General features: G+C 42.9%; 1 protein-coding gene across 3 annotated transcripts in view; it reads left to right on the top strand.

The window, feature by feature from the left end:
- The first annotated feature begins 2818 nt into the window (after positions 1-2818).
- Positions 2819-21663, top strand: part of LOC122556491 — a 31781-nt gene continuing 12936 nt past the window's right edge. The window contains exons 1-4 of one of the 3 annotated variants that reach the window (XM_043703182.1): positions 2819-2906; positions 7241-7305; positions 8994-9089; positions 19856-20197. In XM_043703182.1, the coding sequence (XP_043559117.1) occupies positions 2890-2906; positions 7241-7305; positions 8994-9089; positions 19856-20197 (520 nt within the window). In that variant the 5' untranslated portion in view covers positions 2819-2889. Of the gene's footprint in view, positions 2907-7197; positions 7306-8993; positions 9090-19855; positions 20198-21663 lie in introns of all 3 variants that reach the window. The other 2 variants (XM_043703181.1, XM_043703183.1) reach the window with 2 other exon arrangements.

Genomic DNA, 21663 nt, shown 5'->3' with positions numbered 1-21663 from the left:
CTGGAATCAATGGGTATCAGAGGGCAAACAATCTGCTAGTTAAAGTCATACCTGGCACAAAGGAAGATGGTTGTGGTTATGGAGGGTCAGTCATCTCAGCATCAGGAATCTCTGCAGGAGTCCCTCTAGGTAGTGTCATAGGCCGAACAATCTTCAGCTGCTTCATCAATGATCTTCTCTCTGTCATAAAGTCAGAAGTGGGGATGTTCGCCGATGATTGATGCGTTCAGCACCATTCATGACTCTTCAAATATTGAAGCAGTCCATGCTCAAATGCAACAAGATCTGCACAACATCCAGGCTGACAAGTGACTAGCAACATCCACACCACACAAATGCCAGACAATGACCATCACCAATAAGAGACACTCTAATCACCACCCCTTGACATTCAATGGTATTACCCCATTGTCAACATCCGTGGGGTTACCAATGACCAGAAAATTAACTGGACTCACCATATAAACACAAGACCAGGTTAGAGACTAGGGATACTGCGGTGAGTAACTCACCTCCTGACACCCCAAAGTCTATTCACCACTACAAGACACAAGTCAGGAGTGTGATAGAAATGCCCCACTTGCCTGAATGGGTTCAGCTCCAACAATACACAAGAAGCTTGACACCATCCAGGACAAAACAAGCCGCTTGATTGGCACCACGTCTACAAACATTCAATCCCTCCATTACCGGGGTTCAATAGCAGCAGTGTGTACTATCTACAAGATGCACTGCAGAAATTCACCAAAGATCCTTAGGCAGTATCTTCTAAACCCATGAACACTTCCACCTCGAAGGACAAGGGCAGAAGTACTTGGGAATATCACCACTTGCAAGTTCCCCTCCAAGCTACTTACCTCCCCATCTTGGAAATATACCATCGTTCCTTCACAGTCGTTGTGTCAAACTCCTGGAATTCTCTCCCAACCGACATTGTGGGTCAACCCACAGCAAGTAGACTGCAGCAGTTCAAGAAGGCAGCTCACCACCACCTTATCAAGGGCAAACAATGATGGACTATCAATGCTGGCCAGCAGGAATGCCCACGTTCCACAAATGAATTTTTAAAAAAAGATTCTTCCTTCTGGCTGTCTTGGGTCCGTACTGGACTAGACACACTGAGGGAGCCAGTGACCTTACGAATACACGGATGAACTGGCGTTTAGGAGGTGCCTAATGTGTCCCCAGTTGAGGTTTGAAAGGAGCCAGTTTGAGGATATTCTGTGGAACTAAGGCCTTCAGCATCACTGGCATAGCCAGTTTGTTGAGATTATGATTCCTTGTTTTTGACTCTTGCTGTTGGGAAAAACATTATCCCCATGTGTAATCTGTCCAGCTCTTTCAGAAGTTTATGCATTTCACTGAGATTCATTCTCTTGCACTCCAGTCAATGCAAGCCCAATTGCCTAAATCTCTTCTCCAATTGCAAACCTGTTGTCCTAGGAAACAGTCTGGTGAACCTTTACTACAGTCCCTCTGTGACACTAAATCCTTTCTTAGGTAAGGAGATTGAATCTGCGCTTAAAAGAGGTGAGAACAGCTGCAGTCAAACATCCTGCTCCTGTACTCAAATCCTCTAGCACCAAAATCCAACATGCCATCTGTGCACCTAATAGCTTGCTGCAAGTTGCTGAAGGAGCCATGTCATGAATTAATGCTTTAAAATGAAACGTGGATAAAGCAGTGTAGCCTGCCTGATAGAGTCCTCTTTTATCAGCAAACTTATAAATGGCATTTGGGATAGTGTCAGCATTAATGGGCCAGGTGGGGAGCAGGAGTCCTAGTCCTTATTTGTAGAGAAGCTGCAATGTCCAAATATTGGCTTTGAGGTTGAACAACCTATCTATCAGAAAACTGTATTGTGTCATAGAGATGTTCCACAGCATATAAAATAACAGATCTCAAAAGTAAATCCTTTGCTACTCCTTATGAAATCAGTTAAAAATCACACAACACCAGGTTATAGTCCAACAGGTTTAATTGGAAGCACACTAGCTTTCGGAGCGACGCTCCTTCATCAGGTGATTGTGGAGGGCTCAATCGTAACACAGAATTTATAGCAAAAATTTGCAGTGTGATGTAACTGAAATTATACATTGAAAAATTGATTGTCTGTTAAGCCTTTCATCTGTTAGAATACAGTGATAGTTTCACTTCTTTCATGTGTAAATCACAAAACCCTTTTTTTTAAATTGCATTCTCGGGTTAACTGTTAACAATGGTGAAAGCTAGACAATATGTTTAAGGTGTTAGCCCCCTGTGTTCTCTGTCTATGACCTGATGTTTAGATTGATTCTAATCTAAAAAGTGAGATAACAGAGTTTTACATAAATTCATGCAGTTTTTGAGCTCAGAGTTCTACATGAATGTATGCAGTTTTTGAGCAAAGTGCAATGTACTGAGGGGGTGCATGTATGGGAGTGTGTGTATATAAGGTGAGTGTAGGTGTCTGTGTGCGCGTCTGTATGTACCTGTGTCCGTGTATATGTGAGAGTGTGTGTGTGTAGGAATATCTGTGTGTGTAGTGCAATGGTGATCACCTGTAATGTGACATGAACCCAAGGTCCCTGTTGAGGCCCTCCCTATGGGTACCGAACTTAGCTATCAGCCTCTGCTTGGCCACTTTCCTCTGCTGCCTTATGAAATCCTAAGTTCCTATTTTGAGCTGTCAAATGTTCTCTATTTTGAGCCAGATTTTGTGTTTCAGCTAGGATTAGCCCAGCTCAGCATTGACTGCACCCTGAGCTGCAAAGGAAGAGGAAGCTCGCCTTTTCTGTGATTACACAAGAGAAATGTCATTGACTTTGTCAGTATTCAGAGTCTCAGTCCAATGTGTTCTGTGCTGGGAGATTTACTGCTTGGTCTCTCAGCTTTTTGTTTTCAACAGAAATGCTTTTCCCCACAAGGTAAGCAAATCTTACTGAAATCATAATTCTTTTTAAAGGAATGATTTAAAGGTGATTTGTGTGAATTAATAAATTGATGAAAGATCTTCTAATTCCTCAACTTTTACTTTTCCAAGATGGTTTATACTATTATCAGTTCCTGTTTAGACTAAACAAAGGCATCAAGTACCGATTTATATTGCTCCATCTTCGTCACAAAACAAAATGTAAGAGATCTCTTACAAACAAATGTTTGTCTTCTGTAGATTTACAGACATATACCCATTTCTACTTGTTGCCAGGTTGATGTAATTCTGTTTTATTTTAAATGGATTTGGTTTGCCATGTAGAATTCTGATTCTCCGGTGGCTCAGTGGTTAGCATTGCTGTCTCACAGCACCAGGCACCTGGGTTTGATGCTGGAGTTTGTACATTCTCCACATGTCTGTGTGGGTTTCCACCCACAGTCCAAACATGTGCAGGTTAAGTGGATTAGCCAAGGAAAGTGCAGGGTTACAGGGACACGGTAATAGTGGGGCTGGGTGATATGCTATTCAGAGAATTAATGTAGACTTGATGGGCTAAATGGCCTGCTTCCACTCTTTTGGGATTCTACGATTCATAATTCTCACTCAGCTTTTCAGCCATGTGACAAATCCATAATGCTGATTACTTTTAAATGTTTTAGAATAAAATGAGAGATAAATGTCTTAAAATACAATGTATGAGAAGAGACAATTATAATGAAAAACAGTTGATTGATAGTTCTTCATATGAACTTGGCAACTAGACTTATTTCCAGGTCAGCTTTTCCAATGGTTGTGAAACAGTAAAAAGTAAAGATTTAAGTTGTCTTTAGTGTTTGCCTGAAACTTGTTTGCTCTGTGTTGGCTTGGAAATAAAAGCAATGGTATTTCACAGCTTGATATTGTCACATTGAGTTATCAAAAGACCTCTATTCCAGCACAGTATATGTGATAGTCTAATATTTTTGAAATTTGAAATTCTCTTCTGAGCTGCAGCAACAATGCAGAAACACCACTCCGGGAATTTTATTTTTGAATATGTGTGATCAGAAGGATTATATGGTCATTTGCATCTTTAAAATGTTGGAAAACAGTAAATTGATTAGCTTGTCTAATTGCTCCTGTGTTTGGTCACACAATTAACATGAGGCAATAAAGGAACATGTTAATGCTGCATTTAAAAATGAACCGCTATTTTCAGCATGTGAAGACTCGTGAAGGATCTAGCTGCTTTTTAAACAAGACTGTGATAACCATGTCCTGCATTGGATTAATAACACAATTGCAGCCAGGGCACTTAGACAAACCCATGGTGAGTTTGGGCAATATATTAAAGAATGAGAGTCCAGAGGCTATATGTTACTGTAGCATTGAGGGCAAGGCTGGTAGGTGTAAGGAATGCTAGCAGACTGGAGAAATTGAAGCTTTGGTCAAAAAAGGCTTCACCCCACCAACATCAGGATATAATGCATCATCTTCCACCATTTCCGCCACCGACAAAAAGACGCACCACTAGGGATATATTTCCCTCCATAGCCCTATCTGCATTCCGCAGAGACCATTCCCTGCGTGACTCCTTTTTTAGGTCTACAAACCCCACCAACCCACCCTCTACCTCTGGCACTTCCCCTGTCACCACAGGGAGTGCAAATCTGCACACACACCTCTCCCCTCACCTCCGTCCAAAGCCCCTAAGGATCCTTCTACATCTGACAGAGATTTACCTGTACTTCCACACACGTCACCCACTGTGTCCGTTGCTCTCCATGTGGCCTCCAGTACATTGAGGACACCAAATTGCGGAACATTTCAGAGAACATTTCTGGGACAGACACATGAAACATCCCCACCGCCCTGTGCCTGAACACTTTAAACCTCCGTCCCACTCTGACAAGGACATGCAAGCCCTGGGCCTCCTCCACTGCCAAACTCTAGCCACCCGACGCCGAGAGGAAGAACGATTTATCTTCTGCCTTGGTACCCTCCAACCACATGGGATCAGTGTAGATTTCACCAGTTTCTTCATTTCCCCTCCCCCCACCTTATCCCAGAGCCAACCTTCTGACTCGGCACCACCTTCTTGAACTGTCCAACTTGTTCACCTTCCTTCCCACCTATCTGCTCCACCCTCCTTTCTGACATATCACCATCACCCCCCACCTCCATATTCCTATCGCATTCCGAGATACCTTCTCCCCAGCCTCACCTCCCCCAACCCTTACCCCCACTTAACTCTCTGCCCCCTTAGACCACCCTCTCATTCCTGACGAAGAACATTTGCTCGAAACATTGATGCTCCTGCTCCTCGGATGCTGCCTGACCGGCTGTGCTTTCTCAACACCACACATTTCGACCATTTTGAGTTACAAAAAGAGTAAAATGAAATTACTTAAACAAGAGTTCAACTTCTATTCAAACTGGGCCTCATACATGGCTCCAGAGCTTCTGCATGTTCTCTGTAAGGGTCTCAAGGAGTCACTGCTCTGGGCACTGTAACTGCTGCAGCCGACACCCAACCTCCACCAAAAAGACCTCCAAGCAGACGACAGCCAGGAGTCCCCGCTCTAGTCACCGCTACTGCCAACACTCCAGGCTCCACACCTACTGCAGCCAGGAGACCCTGTCCGGGCTACTGCTACCACTAATACTCCAAGATCCAGGACCACTGCAGCCAGTGCTCCAGCCACTGTCACTGCCAACACTCCAGGCTCCAGACCTACTACAGTCAGGAGACCCTGTCCGGGCTAGTGCTACCACTAACACTCCAGGATCCAGGACCAATGCAGCCAGGAGTTCCTGCTCCAGGCACTGTCACTGCCAACACTCCAGGCTCCAGATTGCGCACAGTCAGAAGCCTCTTCTCCAGATGCTATGACTGCCAATGGTCCAGGCTCCAGGCCTTACCAAATCCAGTAGTCCCTGCTTTGGGCACCAGAACCACGTGGCAGAGTGGTTAGCACAGTACCAGGGACCTGGGTTCAATTCCTGCCTTGGGCACTGTCTGTATGGAATTTGTACGTTCTCTGTGTGGGTGAGCTCTGGTTTCCTCCCACAGTCCAAAGATGGGCAGATTAGGCGAATTGGCCATGCTAAATTGCCTGTAGTGTTAGGTGTAGGGGAATGGGCAATAACTTTTACATAAAAATGGACGAGCTTTGTGACAGAAGTGTCAGAAAGCCCTCTATCCAAACACATTGTCAGAGTTGACAGCAAGCTGTCAGGGCCAGAGAATCTGGGTAAAATGAGGAAAAAGTTCAATGACCTTTCAATAGTGTTCCTCATGCTTCACCTCTCCCCCATATTAGCCTCACCCAAATCACACATCAATTCCATATGAGCAGCTGTTCAACTCTGACAGGTAGGCAGGCTAATGGGTGAATTATATATTTTGTGGTGAGGTTTTCCAACTTCACTTTTTCATAATCAGTAATGACACTTCTCTTTATTGTCTTGCCAATTCAGTTAGTTTATTTTTAGTTGGAAATTTTATGAGGCTGGGGACTGAGAGATTAAAATGATGAACTGAGATAATGATGCTTGTTTGAAGAGCCAGTGCAGGCATAAGGGGCTGAATGGCCTATATCTGCACTGTGACAATTTTGTGATCATTCAGCAAGCTGTTTTCCCACAGTTTGTTTGGCATCTTTCACTCTCTGAAGGATTAAACATGTCGAAGAAACATAGAGTCACAGAGTCATAGAGACATACTGCATGGAACTACATCCTTCAGTCCAACACGTCCATGCCGACCAGATATCTTAAGTAAATCTAGTCCACTTGTCAGCATTTCCTCATATACTTCTAAACCCTTCCTATTCATACACCCATCCAGATACCTTTTAAATGTTATAATTGTACCAATCTCCACCGCTTCCTCTGGCAGATTATTCCATTCATGCACCATCCTTTGCATGATAAAGTTGTCCAGAGATCTCTCTTAAATCTTTCCCATCTCACCTTAAACCTATGCGTTGTAGATTTAGACTCCACCACACTGGGGAAAAAACCTTGTCTATTTACCCTATCCATGCCCTCATGGTTTTATAAACCTCTACAAGGTCACCCCTCAGCCTCCAACACTCTATGAAACACAGGCCCAGCCTAGTCAACCTCTCCCTATAACTCAAATTCTCCAACCCAGGCAACATCCTTGGAAAGCTTTTCTGAACCCTTTCAAGTTTCACAACATCCCTCGTATAGCAGGGAGACCAGAAACATACTTAAGTTTCATACCCGAGGATTCTGATCTGTTTCTAAAATAATATCAGCGTGTGTATTTATTACAGGAAAAGGAAATAACTCAGAAATGATTCTATGGCTTTTCCACAGCACGATGCCGACTGGTTTGATACTCAGTGTCTTTATCGTTCTACTTCCACCTGTTTTCACAGAAAGTAAGTGTCAAATTTCCACTGGGAACATTCATATTCTTTTACTCTATTGCTGTATTTCATTAATTAGCACATTTACTAAACTGAAAAGAAGTAAAAACCCAATGCATTAATTCAGGTATGTAAGATCACTTGACAATTGCTGACAATTTGTAATAATCAAGAGGGAGAGCTGGATTAAATGATTCTTCCTGTCCTCCCCTCCTGTCCATAAGATTGATCGTTTTTTTAATTATCTGAGACAGTATTCAAATTTGTGCAGAAGCTCCCAAACGTCAGGGAGGTTTGGTTACGGTGGGTTAACATGGCTGAATTTGCCATTGTTGTATCCATTACCTTGGTTGGTGCTGGATGATCCTTCCGGTTTAATTTCTTTTATCAAACTGTGTAACAGGGTGACATGACTCGATGGTTCGTTAGGCAGTTTCATTGGCCGTTAAACAGTTAACCATAGTGGTTTCATATGTAGGCCAGGTTGGGTTAGGATTGAAAGTCCCAAAAAGACTTCAGGTTCTTACCACAATCACCAACAGTTTCATGGGCAGGTAACTTCTGTCGGTTTTCACAGTGGAAGACACAAATAACATGCCAATAATTGATGACAAGGTGGAAATGGCAGGTGAGGACCTAGTAATGGTCATTATCAGTAAGACATATCAGATTAGCTTCCCTACAGTGTGGAAACAGGCCCTTCGGCCCAACCAGTTCTCTGATCCCATTTCCCTCTGACTAATGCACCTAACACTATGAGCAATTCACCTGACCTGTACATCTTTGGACTGTGGGAGGAAACCGGAGCATCCAGAGGAAACCCACGCAGACACGGGGAGAATGTGCAAACTCCGCACAGACAGTCGCCCGAGGCTGGAATCAAACCTGTGAGGCAGCAGAGCCACCATGCCGCCCGGTGAGCAGGTAAGCTGTAGTGGCCAATGGTAGACAAGTTTCCTGGTCCTAATGGAATGTATCCCAAAGGAGATGATGGGATGAATAACAAATGCGCTTGTGGTATTTTAACAAAATTTGCTGGACTCCGGAGAGGTTATGGCAGATTGAAAAACAGCAAATGTGATGCTACTGTTTAAAAATTGAGCTAGGCAAAACACGGCTAACTTTAGATTCGTTAGCTTAACTTTGTATTGGTGAAAAGTCTTGAATCTATAATCAAGGAAGAAATAACGAGACATCTGGATAGAAATTGTCCCATTTGACACATGCAGCATGAGTTTATTAAAGGCAGGTCACATTTAACTAATTTATTGGAATTCTTCGAAGACATTTTTATATGCAGTGGACAACAGAAAACCAGTGGATGTGGGGTATCTAGATTTCCAGAAGGCATTTGACTGGTGGATGAATTTCGAACTAGGTGGCACAGCCTCAAAATGAGAGGGAGCAGATTTAGGAATGAGTTGAGGAGGAACTTCTTCACACAAAGATGTGGATCTGTGCAATTCCATGCCCAATGAAGCAGTTGAGTCTTCTTATTCAATATTCTTAAGGCAAAGGTAGATACATTTTTGAACAGTAAAGGAATTAATGTTATGGTGAGCAGATGCTTGAGGAAGTTGAGTTCATGAAAAGGTCAGTCATGATCTTGTTAAATGGCGGAGCAGGCTCGATGGGCCAGATAGCCTGTTCCTGCACCTATTTCATATGTTATTATGTAACCAGTTAGCTTTGAATTTCAGATCTATTAATTGAATTCACATTTCATCATCTGTTAAAGTGGGATTTGAAGACATTACCCCAGATAATTAATTTGGAGGCTCTGCACTACAGGTCAGGTGAGAAAACCACAAAAGCACCATCTCCCTACATTCCAACATGTCACATTCATTCTGCAGACTATATTCCAAATTAATCACATTCCGACTGAAGCGGGAGGAGTGCACAGTGTTTCCCGAGGATCACTCTCTACAGGTCACAATCTACGTTTTAAAATGTAATATGCAATTTTCAATATGTGACACATTTTCCACAAAAGATGACAAACTATTCCAGTAAGACAGCTGTAGAACTGGAAACTCCAGCTGAAGCTTGTCCACTTGACCTGTTCTTTTCCTTTTTATCTCTCTTTTCCTCCCTTCACCCACCTCTCTTGGCCCTCAGATACCTGAAGCCAGTCTCCGACTACTGGCCTCAGAGGTGGATTTGACTATCGGAGGCCTCAAGCAAGGATGCCAGTGACAAGTCTCCCACTCTGAGTGTAGCACCAGTGTCCCAGTGTGGAGTATAGCAGGAGTGTCCCAGTGTGGAGTGTAACAGCAGTGTCCCAGTGTGGAGTGTAACAGCAGTGACCCAGTGTGGAGTGTAGCAATAGTGACCCAGTGTGGAGTGTGACAGCAGTGACCCAGTGTGGAGTGTGACAGCAGAGACCCAGTGTGGGGTATAGCAGCAGTGTCCCAGTGTGGAGTGTAGCAGCAGTGACGCAGTGTGGAGTGTGACAGCAGTGTCCCAGTGAGTAGTGTGACAGCAGTGACACAGTGTGGAGTATAGCAGCAATGTCCCAGTGTGGAGTGTGAGAGCAGTGACACAGTGTGGAGTGTGACAGCAGTGTACCAGTGAGTAGTGTGACAGCAGTGTCCCAGAGTGGAGTGTGACAGCAGTGACCCAGTGTGGAGTGTAGCAGCAGTGACACAGTATGGAGTGTAGCAGCAGTGTCCCAGTGTGGAGTATAGTGGGAGTGTCCCAGTGTGGAGTGTGACAGCAGTGACCCAGTGTGGAGTGTAGCAACAGTGACCCAGTGTGGAGTGTGACAGCAGTGACCCAGTGTGGAGTGTGACAGCAGTGTCCCAGTGTGGAGTGTGACAGCAGTGACCCAGTGTGGAGTGTGACAGCAGTGTCCCAGTGTGGAGTGTGACAGCAGTGACCCAGTGTGGAGTGTAGCAGCAGTGACACAGTGTGGAGTGTAGCAGCAGTGTCCCAGTGTGGAGTATAGCGGGAGTGTCCCAGTGTGGAGTGTGACAGCAGTGACCCAGTGTGGAGTGTAGCAACAGTGACCCAGTGTGGAGTGTGACAGCAGTGACCCAGTGTGGAGTGTGACAGCGGTGACCCAGTGTGGAGTGTGACAGCAGAGACACAGTGTGGAGTATAGCAGCAGTGTCCCAGTGTGGAGTGTGACAGCAGTGTCCCAGTGTGGAGTGTGACAGCAGTGACCCAGTGTGAAATGTGACAGCAGTGACCCAGTGTGGAGTGTAGCAGCAGTAACCCAGTGTGGTCGTGAAAGCAGTGACCCAGTGTGGAGTGTAGCAGCAGTGACCCAGTGTGGAGTATAGCAGCAGTGACCCAGTATGGAGAGAGACAGCAGTGACCCAGGGAGTAGTATAGCAGCAGTGTGGAGTGTGACAGGAGTGTCCTAGTGTGGAGTGTAGCAACAGTGACACAGTGTGGAGTATAGCAGCAGTGTCCCAGTGTGGGGTGTAGCAGCAGTGACATAGTGTGGAGTATAGCAGCAGTGACCGAGTGTGGAGTGTAGTAGCAGTGTCCCAGTGTGGAGTGTGACAGCAGTGACTCAGTGTGGAATGTGACAGCAGTGACCCAGTGTGGAGTATAGCAGCAGTGTCCCAGTGTGGAGTGTAGCAGCAGTGTCCCAGTGTGGAGTGTGACAGCAGTGACCCAGAGTGGAATGTGGATGCAGCAGTGACCCAGTGTGGAGTGTAGCAACGGTGACCCAGTGTGGAGTATAGCAGCAGTGTCCCAGTCTGGAGTGTGACAGCAGTGACCCAGTGTGGAATGTGACAGCAGTGACCCAGTGTGGAGTATAGCAGCAGTGTCCCAGTGTGGAGTGTTACAGCGGTGTCCCAGTGTGGAGTGTGACAGCAGTGACCCAGTGTGCAGTGTAGCAGCAGTGACCCAGTGTGGAGTGTGACAGCAGTGACCCAGTGTAGAGTATAGCAGCAGTGTCCCAGTGTGGAGTGTGACAGAAGTGACCCAGGGTGGAATGTGGATGCAGCAGTGACCCAGAGTGGAGAGTGACAGCAGTGACCCAGAGTGGTGTGTAGCAGCAGTGACCCATTGTGGAGCATAGCAGCAGTGTCCCAGTGTGGAGTGTGAGAGCAGTGACCCAGTGTGGAATGTAGCAGCAGTTACCCAGTGTGGAGTGTAGCAGCAGTGACCCAGTGTGGAGTGTAACAGCAATGCTCCAGTGTGGAGTATAGCAGCAGTGTCCCAGTGTGGAGTATAGCAGCCGTGATCCAGTGTGGAGTGTGACAGTGGTGACCTAGTATGGAGCGCGACAGCAGTGACCCAGAGTGGAGTGTGACAGCAGTGACCCAGTGTGGAGTGTAGCAGCAATGACCCAGTGTGGAGTATAGCAGCAGTGACCCAGGGTGGAGTGTCACAGCAGTGTCCCAGTGTGGAGTGTAGCAACAGTGTCCCAGTGTGAAGTCTGACAGCAGTGACCCAGTGTGGAGTGTAGCAGCAGGGACCCAGGGTGGAATGTGGAGGCCACACTGACCAAGAGTGTAGTGTGACAGCAGTGACCCAGTGTGGAGTGTAGCAACAGTGTCCCAGTGTGGAGTATAGCAGCAGTGATCCAGTGTGGAGTGTGACAGCAGTGACCTAGTATGGAGTGCGACAGCAGTGACCCAGTGTGGAGTGTGACAGCAGTGACCCAATGTGGAGTATTGCAGCAGTGTCCCAGTGTGGAGTGTGACAGCAGTGACCCAGAGTGGAGTGAGACAGCAGTGACCCAGTACGCTGTGTGACAGCAGTGAACCAGTGTGGAGTGAGACAGCAGTGACCCAGTGTGGAATGTGGATGCAGCAGTGACCCAGTGTGGAGTGAGACAGCAGTGACCCAGTGTGCAGTGTGACAGCAGTGACCCAGTGTGGAGTGTGACAGCAGTGACCCAGTATGGAGTTTGACAGCCGTGACACAGTTGGAGTGTAGCAACAGTGACCCAGTGTGCAGTGTGACAGCAGTGAACCAGTGTGGAGTGTGACAGCAGTGACCCAGTGTGGAGTTTGACAGCAGTGACATAGTGTGGAGTGTGGACACAGTGACCCAGAGTGGAATGTGGATGCAGCAGTGACCCAGTGTGGAGTGTGACAGCAGTGACCCAGTGTGGAATGTTGCAGCTGTGATCCAGTATGTTGTTTGACAGCAGCCAGTGGTTAAACCATGTGCTGATCTGATGTAGAAAACCCTTACAGAGATACCATGAAGTTTTTCGTTTTATTTATGTCACTTGATTTTCTACCTTTGGTGATACGGTATATCACTCTAATGTAACTTTTTTTTTCATGTCTCTACCCTATTACTAAGGATTTTACCTAAGATGCTACCACGTGTTTGTGATATTGTTGCACTAACTACTTTTGTACCTGAAGAAGCTGTACCCACATACCTTTGTACCTAAGATGGTGCTGTAACTGGTGACTGATAAATGTTTCACTGTACTAATTTGAGTACATGTCACAATAAGGTTAATTTATTCATCCATAATGAGCCTTTACTTTCCTGTTTTCTGTCTCCATCTGTTCTTGAGTAGGGAGAATATATTTGTTTCATTTCAATCTCGTGGAAACTTTCCTGGTTTGAGGGAATTTTGGGAAATTAGTGTCAAAACACTGATGACTTCATTAGCACTCTCTTTTAAAAGCTGAGGATGAAATTCATCTGGATCTAAAGACATATCAACCCATATCAGTTAGCTCAATACCACTTGTCATTGTAATATTGCAAAGTTCCTCTTTCCCTGCTACTTCCTGATTTACAACTCACACAGCATCATGTTACAGTCCAATAGGTTTATGTGGAAGTACCAGCTTTTGGAGCGCTGCTCCTTCATAAGGTAGCTGTGGATTAGAATCATAAGACACAGAATTTATAGCAAAAGATCCAAAGCGTCATGCATGTAACTGATACAATATATTGAACAAACTTGGGAATAACAGGTGCAGTAAAATGGCTTTTGTGTCATTGTGGTAGTGTTCTTATCTCAGAGCTAGAAGGCTCAAGTTCCAGTCCCACCCACTACAGATGTGTGCCATAACATCCATGGACAGGTTGATTAAAAAAAAATCTGGAACCAAGAAGTTGGGACTATTGTGGCATGGTAGTAATGACCCTATCTCTGAGCCAGATTTCACTGCATGAATTTATGTAAAACTCTGTTATCTCACTTTTTAGATTGGAATCAATCTAAACATCAGGTCATAGACAGAGAACACTGGGCGCTAACACCTTCAACATATTGTCTAGCTATCACCATTGTTAACAGCTAACCCGAGAATGCAACTTTTAAAAAAAAGGGTTTTGTGATTTACACATGAAAGAAGTGAAACTATCACTGTATTCTAACAGATGAAAGGCTTAACAGACAATCAATTCTTCAATGTATAATTTCAGTTACATCACACTGCACATTTTTGCTATAAATTATGTGTTACGATCGAGTCCTCCACAATCACCTGATGAAGGAGCGTTGTTCCGAAAGCTAGTGTGCTTCCAATTAAACCTGTTGGACTATAACCTGGTGTTGTGTGATTTTTAACTTTATTTTATTATAGTCAGCTAAGTATTGGGATTGGAAAATATTCCATCTAACTTCTGCAATATCGATGAATTATCTCAATGTAACTTTGGTGCAAACTAAATATGCAAAAATAGTACTCTTGCTTATGGTTTCCTTGCACAAGTTCAGCTCTAAAAGAAAAGCCTTTAATGTAGACTTTCAGCTGGACAATCATGCTTCCAAACTTACTTTTCCTTACAAAACAGACAATGGGAGTTCAGAGACATAGAAAATAAGTGGTCTTTGAGAACACTAAAAACAAAAGGAATACAATATTTGAAATCACTGAATCTGTACAGTGTGGAAGCAGGCCATTTAGCCCATCAAGTCCACACCAATCCTTTTAAGAGCAGCCCACCAGACATACCTCCTATCCCCATAGCACTGCATTTCCAATCGCTAACCCACCTTGCCTACACACCGCTGGACACTGTGGGCAATTTAACATTGGCAATCCATCTAACTGGAACATCCATGGACTGCCAGAGGAACCGAGTATCCGGATGAAACCCACACAGGCATAGAGAGAATGCACAAACACAGACAGTCGCCCAAGGGTGGAAACGAACCTTGGTCCATGGCACTGTGAGGCAGTAGTGATAACCAATCAGCCTTTATGCCAGCCCAAATAATTTTAATAAAAATTTAAAGGAGAGATAAAGAAAAAAACCCAGCAAAAATTAGAAACTAAATAGATAGGTAAAATTAAGGACATCAAAATCTGACAATGCCATTCAGTTCCTTAAGCCTGTTCTGCTATTCAATTAGATCATGATCTAATTGAATAGCAGATCAACTCCATTTATCCAATTTTAACCTGAATCTCTTGACACATTTTAGCTAACTAAAATGCTAATCACAGCCTTGAATATTTTAAATAACCCAACATTCACAATATTTTGGGGAAGAAAATTTCATATGTTCACTACCCTTTGTGTAAAAAAAATCCCTGGCATTCATGATAGTTCCCCATTGACTAGACTCCGCGTTCAGAATGAATACTTTCTGTGTATATCAGGTGTTAAATTTCCGCTGCTGAATTCTACTCTCACTTAAAACATCTTGATTAGGTCTGACATCAACTTTCTGAACTCAAGGGAATACAAGCCAAGTTTAAATTTTGGTATCAATTGATTATATCCTTCTAATACATGTACAATTTTAACAAGTATTTCCACATTACTGCAGCAGCTGAACTAAGGAGGCTAAACTTCTTGTTATTTTTTGACATTTTGCTAACAGTAAACTAAATAATTCAGAGAATGCAAGATTTTCACAACATACTACAATAATTTCTGTATATGATTTTACTGTCAATGCAACATATTTAATGCCCTAATATTTCCAGTATAAAATGAGCTAGCTGTCAAATTATGCAGGCCCCCCTAGTGGAGGAAAACAAATCTACTTGCTTTGAGGTGGCACAGCTGCTCAGTGGTTAGCACTACTGCCTCACAGCACCAGTGTCCCTGGTTTGGTTCCAGCCTCGGGCGACTGTCTTTGTGGAGTTTGCGCATTCTCCCCGTGTCTGTATGGGTTTCCTCCGAGTGCTCCAGTTTCCTCCCACAGACCAAAGATATGCAGGTTAGCTGAATTGGCTGTGCTAAATTGCCCATAGTGTTAGATGCATTAGTCAGAGGGAAATGGGTCTGCGTGGGTTACTCTTCAGAGAATCAGTGTGGACTGGTTGGGCTGAAGTGACTGATTCCACACTGTAGGAAATCTAAAAAAAAGTTTAGACTTAACAGCAATCTAGGTTTACTCAATATATTGTATCAGTTACATACATGACAGTATGATCTTTTGCTGTAAATTCTGTCTTATGATCCTGAGACAGGGTCATATCATTTTGTGGCTAGTTGATGTTCATGTATCCTGGTGGCTGGTTTTCTGCCTGTTTGTCCATTGTAGTGTTTGTTGCGGGCCTTGCATGGTATTTTGTAAATGACATTAATTTTGCTTGTTGTCTGTGTAGGGTCTTTCAAGTTCATTAGCGGCTGTTTTAGTGTGTTACTGGGTTTATGGGCTACCATGATACCAAGGGGTCTGAATAGTCTGGCAGTCATTTCTGAGATGACTTTGATGTAGGGGAGAGTGGCTAGGGTTTCTGGAGGTGTTTTGTCTGCTTGTTTGGGTTTGTTGCTGAGACATCTGCGGGCTGTGTTCATTGGGTACCTGATCTTTTTGAATACACTGTATAGGTGATTTTCCTCTGCTCTGCGTAGTTCCTCTGTGCTGCAATGTGTGTTGGCTCATTGGAATAATGTTCTGATGCAGCTTCATTTGTGGATGTTAGGGTGATTGCTTCTGTAGTTCAATATTTGGTCCGTATGTGTTCGTTTCCCATAGATGCTGGTTTGAAGTTCCCCACTGGCTGTTTGCTCTACTGTGACATCTAGGAATGGCAGTTTGTTGTTATTTGCCTTCTCTTTAGTGAATCTTATGCCAGTAATGGTGTTATTGATGGTCTTGAAAGGTTCCTCTAATTTGTTTCATTTAGTGATGACAAAGGTGTCATCCACGTAGAGGACCCAAAGCTTGGGTTGGATGGTTGGCAGAGCTGTTTGTTTGAGTCTCTGCAGAACTACCTCTGCTAAGAATCCTGATATCGGAGATCCTGATATGGGCGGCACGGTGACACAGTGGTTAGCACTGCTGCCTCACAGCGCCAGAGACGTGGGTTCAATTCCCTCCTCAGGCAACTGTCTGTGTGGAGTTTGCACATTCTCCCCGTGTCTGTGTGGGTTTCCTCCGGGTGCTCCGGTTTCCTCCCACAGTCCAAAAATGTGTAGGTTAGGTGAATTGGCCATGCTAAATTGCCCGTAGTGATATGGGTATGGGTGGGTTGCTCTTCAGAGGGTCGGTGTGGACTTGTTGGGCTGAAGGGCCTGTTTCCACACTGTAAATAATCTAATCCCATGGGTGTTCTGTAGATTTTGCTGTTGAAAGTGAAGTATGTGGTAAGGCATAGGTCCACTAGCTTGAAGATACTGTCTTTGCTGATGAAGTTAGTTGGGTTTGGTGTATGTGTTTTTGGGTCTTCTAATCTTGTAGTCAGTGTTTCCTTGGCTAAGTTAATGTTCATTGATGTAAACAGGGCTGTTACATCAAAGGAGACCATTGTTTCATCCTCTTTCCATCTTAGTGTCTTTGATACACTTAGTAGAAGACTCACGCTGAGGATACCAGTGACAGAGGGTCATGTTGTTTTGTGGCTAGTTGATGTTCATGTATCCTTGTGGCTAGTTTTCTGCCTGTTTGTCCAATTTGTGTTTGTTGCAGTCCTTGCACGGTATTTTGTAAATGACATTAGTTTTGCTTGTTGTCTGTGTAGGGTCTTTCAAGTTCATTAGCTGCTGTTTTAGTGTGTTGCTGAGTTTGTGGGCTACCATGATACCAAGGGGTCTGAGTAGCCACAAAACAACATGACCCGCTCTCACTGGTACCTTTACATACAGAGGAGGAAGGACGCCACTTCGACTGGGACAACACATCCATTCTAGGACAAGCCAAACAGAGATATGCATGAGAACTCCTAGAAGCATGGCATTCCAACTGGAAATCTATCAACAAATACATCGAGTTAGACCCAATCTACCACCCCCTGGGAAAAGAACAGGAAATGACATCACCACAGGAAATGATGTCACTACAGGAAATGATATCACCAACCCTAAGAAACCCAAACATATAAATAGAAAGCAGGAATTATCAGCAGTGCTTTGCCTGGAGGCCCCCTGAAGATCTATCCTTCTTCTAACCTCACCTCTTGTTGAGTTTGATTTTTTGATGAAGAATTGTGGAACTCTAAATGTTTTCTCTTCACAGATGTTACCAGATCTGCTGATTTTTTTCCCAATAATTTCTGTTTTTAAACAAAATATCCCTGTCTCTGTGCTACTTTTCCCTCCAAAGATGGACTTTTATTTCACTGTTACTTGTGTCTTTACATTTAAAGGAAATATTCCTGGTAGCTTTTTCTTTAACTGCTGTTCCTTGACCTCATTTGGTCTTTCTGTCACTTTTGGCAAAGCTACAACTTCCACTCCTGTCAAATCATTCCCTCAGTGTAAGTAATTCAACTCTGTCCATGGATAAATTATGGACAACCCCAGCAGTTATCATTTCCAGACATTAGGTCACACAATAAATGCTCTCATTGCAAAGGAATAGGTATACACTCTCTGCTAATACAGGTATCATCCATGAAAATTTTGTCATTCATGTCACTTTTTACTTATGTTTTGAACATGCAATTGATGACTCTCTGCAATCCTTCAAAGTCAAGTGCATAAAAATAATTAAATATTAAGTGGCCTCACCATGCATGATATTTAATATTTACCTACTTAAGACCATAATGTTTGTAAACTAGAATTAAAAATGTACAACAATATTTTTATGTCAACAATTTTAGATAAAAATTATAAAGAATTGGAAATAAGAATCCCAACTCATGCTTTTGTAGAACAAATCAGATCCCAGAATGAAACCTGGCTTGCTAGATGGTACATTTGTTGTGATTAATGATCATGGTGCTTCATCACTGAAACACATCCTCTCAAGTTTGCAAATTTTCATTAAAAACAGAGCAGTATATAATTAAAGAATAAATTAAAATACAAGTTATCTAGTTGTGGACTGCAGTTAAATAGATCTTCAGACACAAAGGAAGAAAGATTGCGGACAGAGGTTTATCTTATTAACTTTAAAAGTTGCAGATAGAAGTTCACCTTATCAACTCTAAGTTTCTGCTTAATTGACTCCTTATAGTCTCTTTGCTGTGGATTGTAGTGCATGACTGCTGATGTGAACTTACCACAAATCTGAAAGCCTCATCTTTTTTGGTTCAACTACCTTGCAGGATGGGATCTCCTGATTTTGGAAGCTTCATATATTAAACACTTCAGCTGACGTGAATGGTTTCCTGAATTGTTTTAATATCCCCATGACTTTGGTCTGAACTCAATCCTTCTCTTTGCTGAACTTATTTTTTCCATAAAAAAAACTTGCTCAGCCCTAGATTGTTCTGAACTGAAAACAAAGCTACTAGCTATCAATGTCTAATACTACCCATCATAAACCCAACAGTAACCATTGACTCCACAGGGAGTCACCTCTTCCTGAAAAAGCTGGAGTTAGGTCACTGTTCCTGAAGGATTCTCTGACATTGATTTTTATTTCAGGAAAGAATTGTGTAAGAATAGGTGACAGAAATAATAATGAATATTTGAGATAATTTTAATTAACTTGTTCAGACATGTTATAGCACACCCCTGAGCAGATGGGACTTGAACCCAGACCTTACCTCAACCTCCCATCCCAATGAGTTGGATATATCTGAGGCAAGGCTTTCTGTTCCTGAGTTTGTCAAAGTCCTGTCTCCAGTGCAATCACTTTTTCCCCTGACAGTGACCTCCCATTCCATCTATCACATTATATTGCTGTTCTCCTTAAAGTATTTGCGCGTCATGATTTGAATGTGGAAACACTACCTCGTCAATGATCATGATGAATGTCCGGCTGATGATGTGACTTATGTCGCCAAAGGCCAACTGGGAGTAGCCAAATAAATTGACACCAGTTGTCACTTACACAAAAAAGGATATGATCCTCAAGATAAAACACTAAAAGCCTGTTTTCAAGAGGTGGATTTGTCCCTGTCACATTCCAGACACGGGGGAAGGTGGACCCAGGAAATGCCTATTCTCCTCTCACCTTAGAAAACTCCATTATATAGGGGGAACAAACTAGAGACCCATTATAAGTGTGTCCAGTACAAATTAATCTACCACTCACAGGTGTTCACCCTGACAATGTTCCTTGTAGACCTAGCGTCAAGAGAGAAACACAGGAAGATTCGAAGAAGAGTTACAGAGAAATTGAAATATTAACTCTGTGTCTTTCTCAAAACATGTTGTGGGGCCTATTGTTTTTCTCCAGCAAATATTTTGTACAATTAATCGTGACATAAATCAGTTGAAAGCATTGTGATTGGATATTAGAAGCTACCATTGTTCATCTTTCCAACAGGAAACTCAAATACTGTTTACTTTGTGGATGGACAAAATGACATTTCATTAAAAGGACCAGACAATCCTGGACGGGGTCCTGTTGTGTGGGAATGGACACCACACTCAGGGCAAGAAAAAAAGCAGCTGGTTACTTTTAAGAAAATCTCTGGGAGCTGGAGAGATTCAAAACAGAGTAAATACTATCAAAATAAGAAGTTGCACCAGTGGATAAATTGGGATTATGATTCCATTAATCTGCGGCTTACAAATCTCACATTTAATTTTGCTGGATTGTTCACCCTGTTTCAGACACAGCTGATTAAAATCATCCTGAAAGAATACAATGTTTTCGGGATCAAAGGTGAGTGAGACATTTTTAGAAAGATTCAATAAACTGACTGTCTGTAAATAATTGCATATGTAATGAAGAGGTTTCATTACATATGAGCTTTTATTACACAGTGCAAAGAGTGCACCCCTCTCTGAAATACAAGGGGATACATTCTGTTCATCATTCCTTTTGAAATTGTCAAAATGAGCAAAACCATGTTGACAATTTCAGCAGAAATGGCCATTGGAACAATTTACATGAGTCTGTGCACAAGTCATACTCTCTGTAACATGTGCTTAAGCTTTTAACCAAACTATTTGATTACTTACAGTAATTTTCACTGTGGTATTGATTGTTACATATTTCTGTTCTGTGATCTGCACATCCACAAGAGCATGTGGCATTTTCTTTCTCATTTCTGCCGTCACTGTTGGGATCATTGCAACATGGAAAACTCTTACATTGTTCTCCTTCCACCGAATTTCCGTCTCACTCAAGCTGTCATATTTGCTTTCAGTCCTGCCCTGATCCTGGAATTTATCTTCCCCTGCTCCTGTTCCCACCAAGACTAATATTTTATTCAGTAAGTGAATGGGTCAACATTTTTTGCCCATCCCTGGTTCCCCTTGGGAAGGTGATGGCGAACTATCTTCTTGAATTGCTGCAGTCAATGTGATACTTTGTTGGCTCAGTGCCAACAGATTTTTGGCTTGGTTGGTGGGTCATCTTACTGATCACCTCCCCTGCCATCAATCCTGTGATTGAATTAAATTTCTTCATTTAGTGTTTCAATTGTAAAGAGGGCAGCTACAATTTAAGTGTGACAAGCTGATGGGAAGAGTGCATTGGCAATCAAGCTGGCAATCAACTTCATGATTATTATAACTGTGAAAGATGACCAGTTTAATCCAATAATGGTTCACATCTGACTATGATTGCTATCTTTCTTTTATTCATTCAAAGTATGTGTATGTTACTGGCATTATATTGCCCAGCGTTAATTTCCTAGCAGACAGTTAAGAGTCAACCACATTGCTTTGGGTTATGAGTTACATGTGGGCCAGACCAAGTAAGGATGACAGTTTCATTCACTAAATGGCATTAATAAACAAGATAGATTTCCCTAGATAACCAAGAACAGTTCCATGTTCATCATTAGAGCCTTAATTCCAGACTTTTATTGAAGTGAAATTTCACCATCTGCCACGGCAGGATTCAAACCCAGGTCCACAGAACATTACCTGGTCACCAGAGTAATAGTCTAGCAATAATCGCACAAGGCCATCACATTCCCTCTTTTTAAAAAAAGAGAAATTCACACCAAGTTTCATTAATAAGCAAAAAAAGTCTTTATTCCAACAAATTTACAATGGCAAGAAGAGATTAATAATTATAAAATATGCAAACTTAAACTATGCCCAATTTAAATCTAAGCAAATTGGATTCACAGAACATACAAGACAAAGTTTTCAAAGGAATATCATGAAGGAAAATAT

This window comes from Chiloscyllium plagiosum, chromosome 14 (assembly GCF_004010195.1).
Source record: "Chiloscyllium plagiosum isolate BGI_BamShark_2017 chromosome 14, ASM401019v2, whole genome shotgun sequence".
NCBI lineage: Eukaryota > Metazoa > Chordata > Chondrichthyes > Orectolobiformes > Hemiscylliidae > Chiloscyllium > Chiloscyllium plagiosum.
Note: the sequence above shows the minus strand (reverse complement) of the source record. Positions and strands in the feature narration are given on the sequence as shown.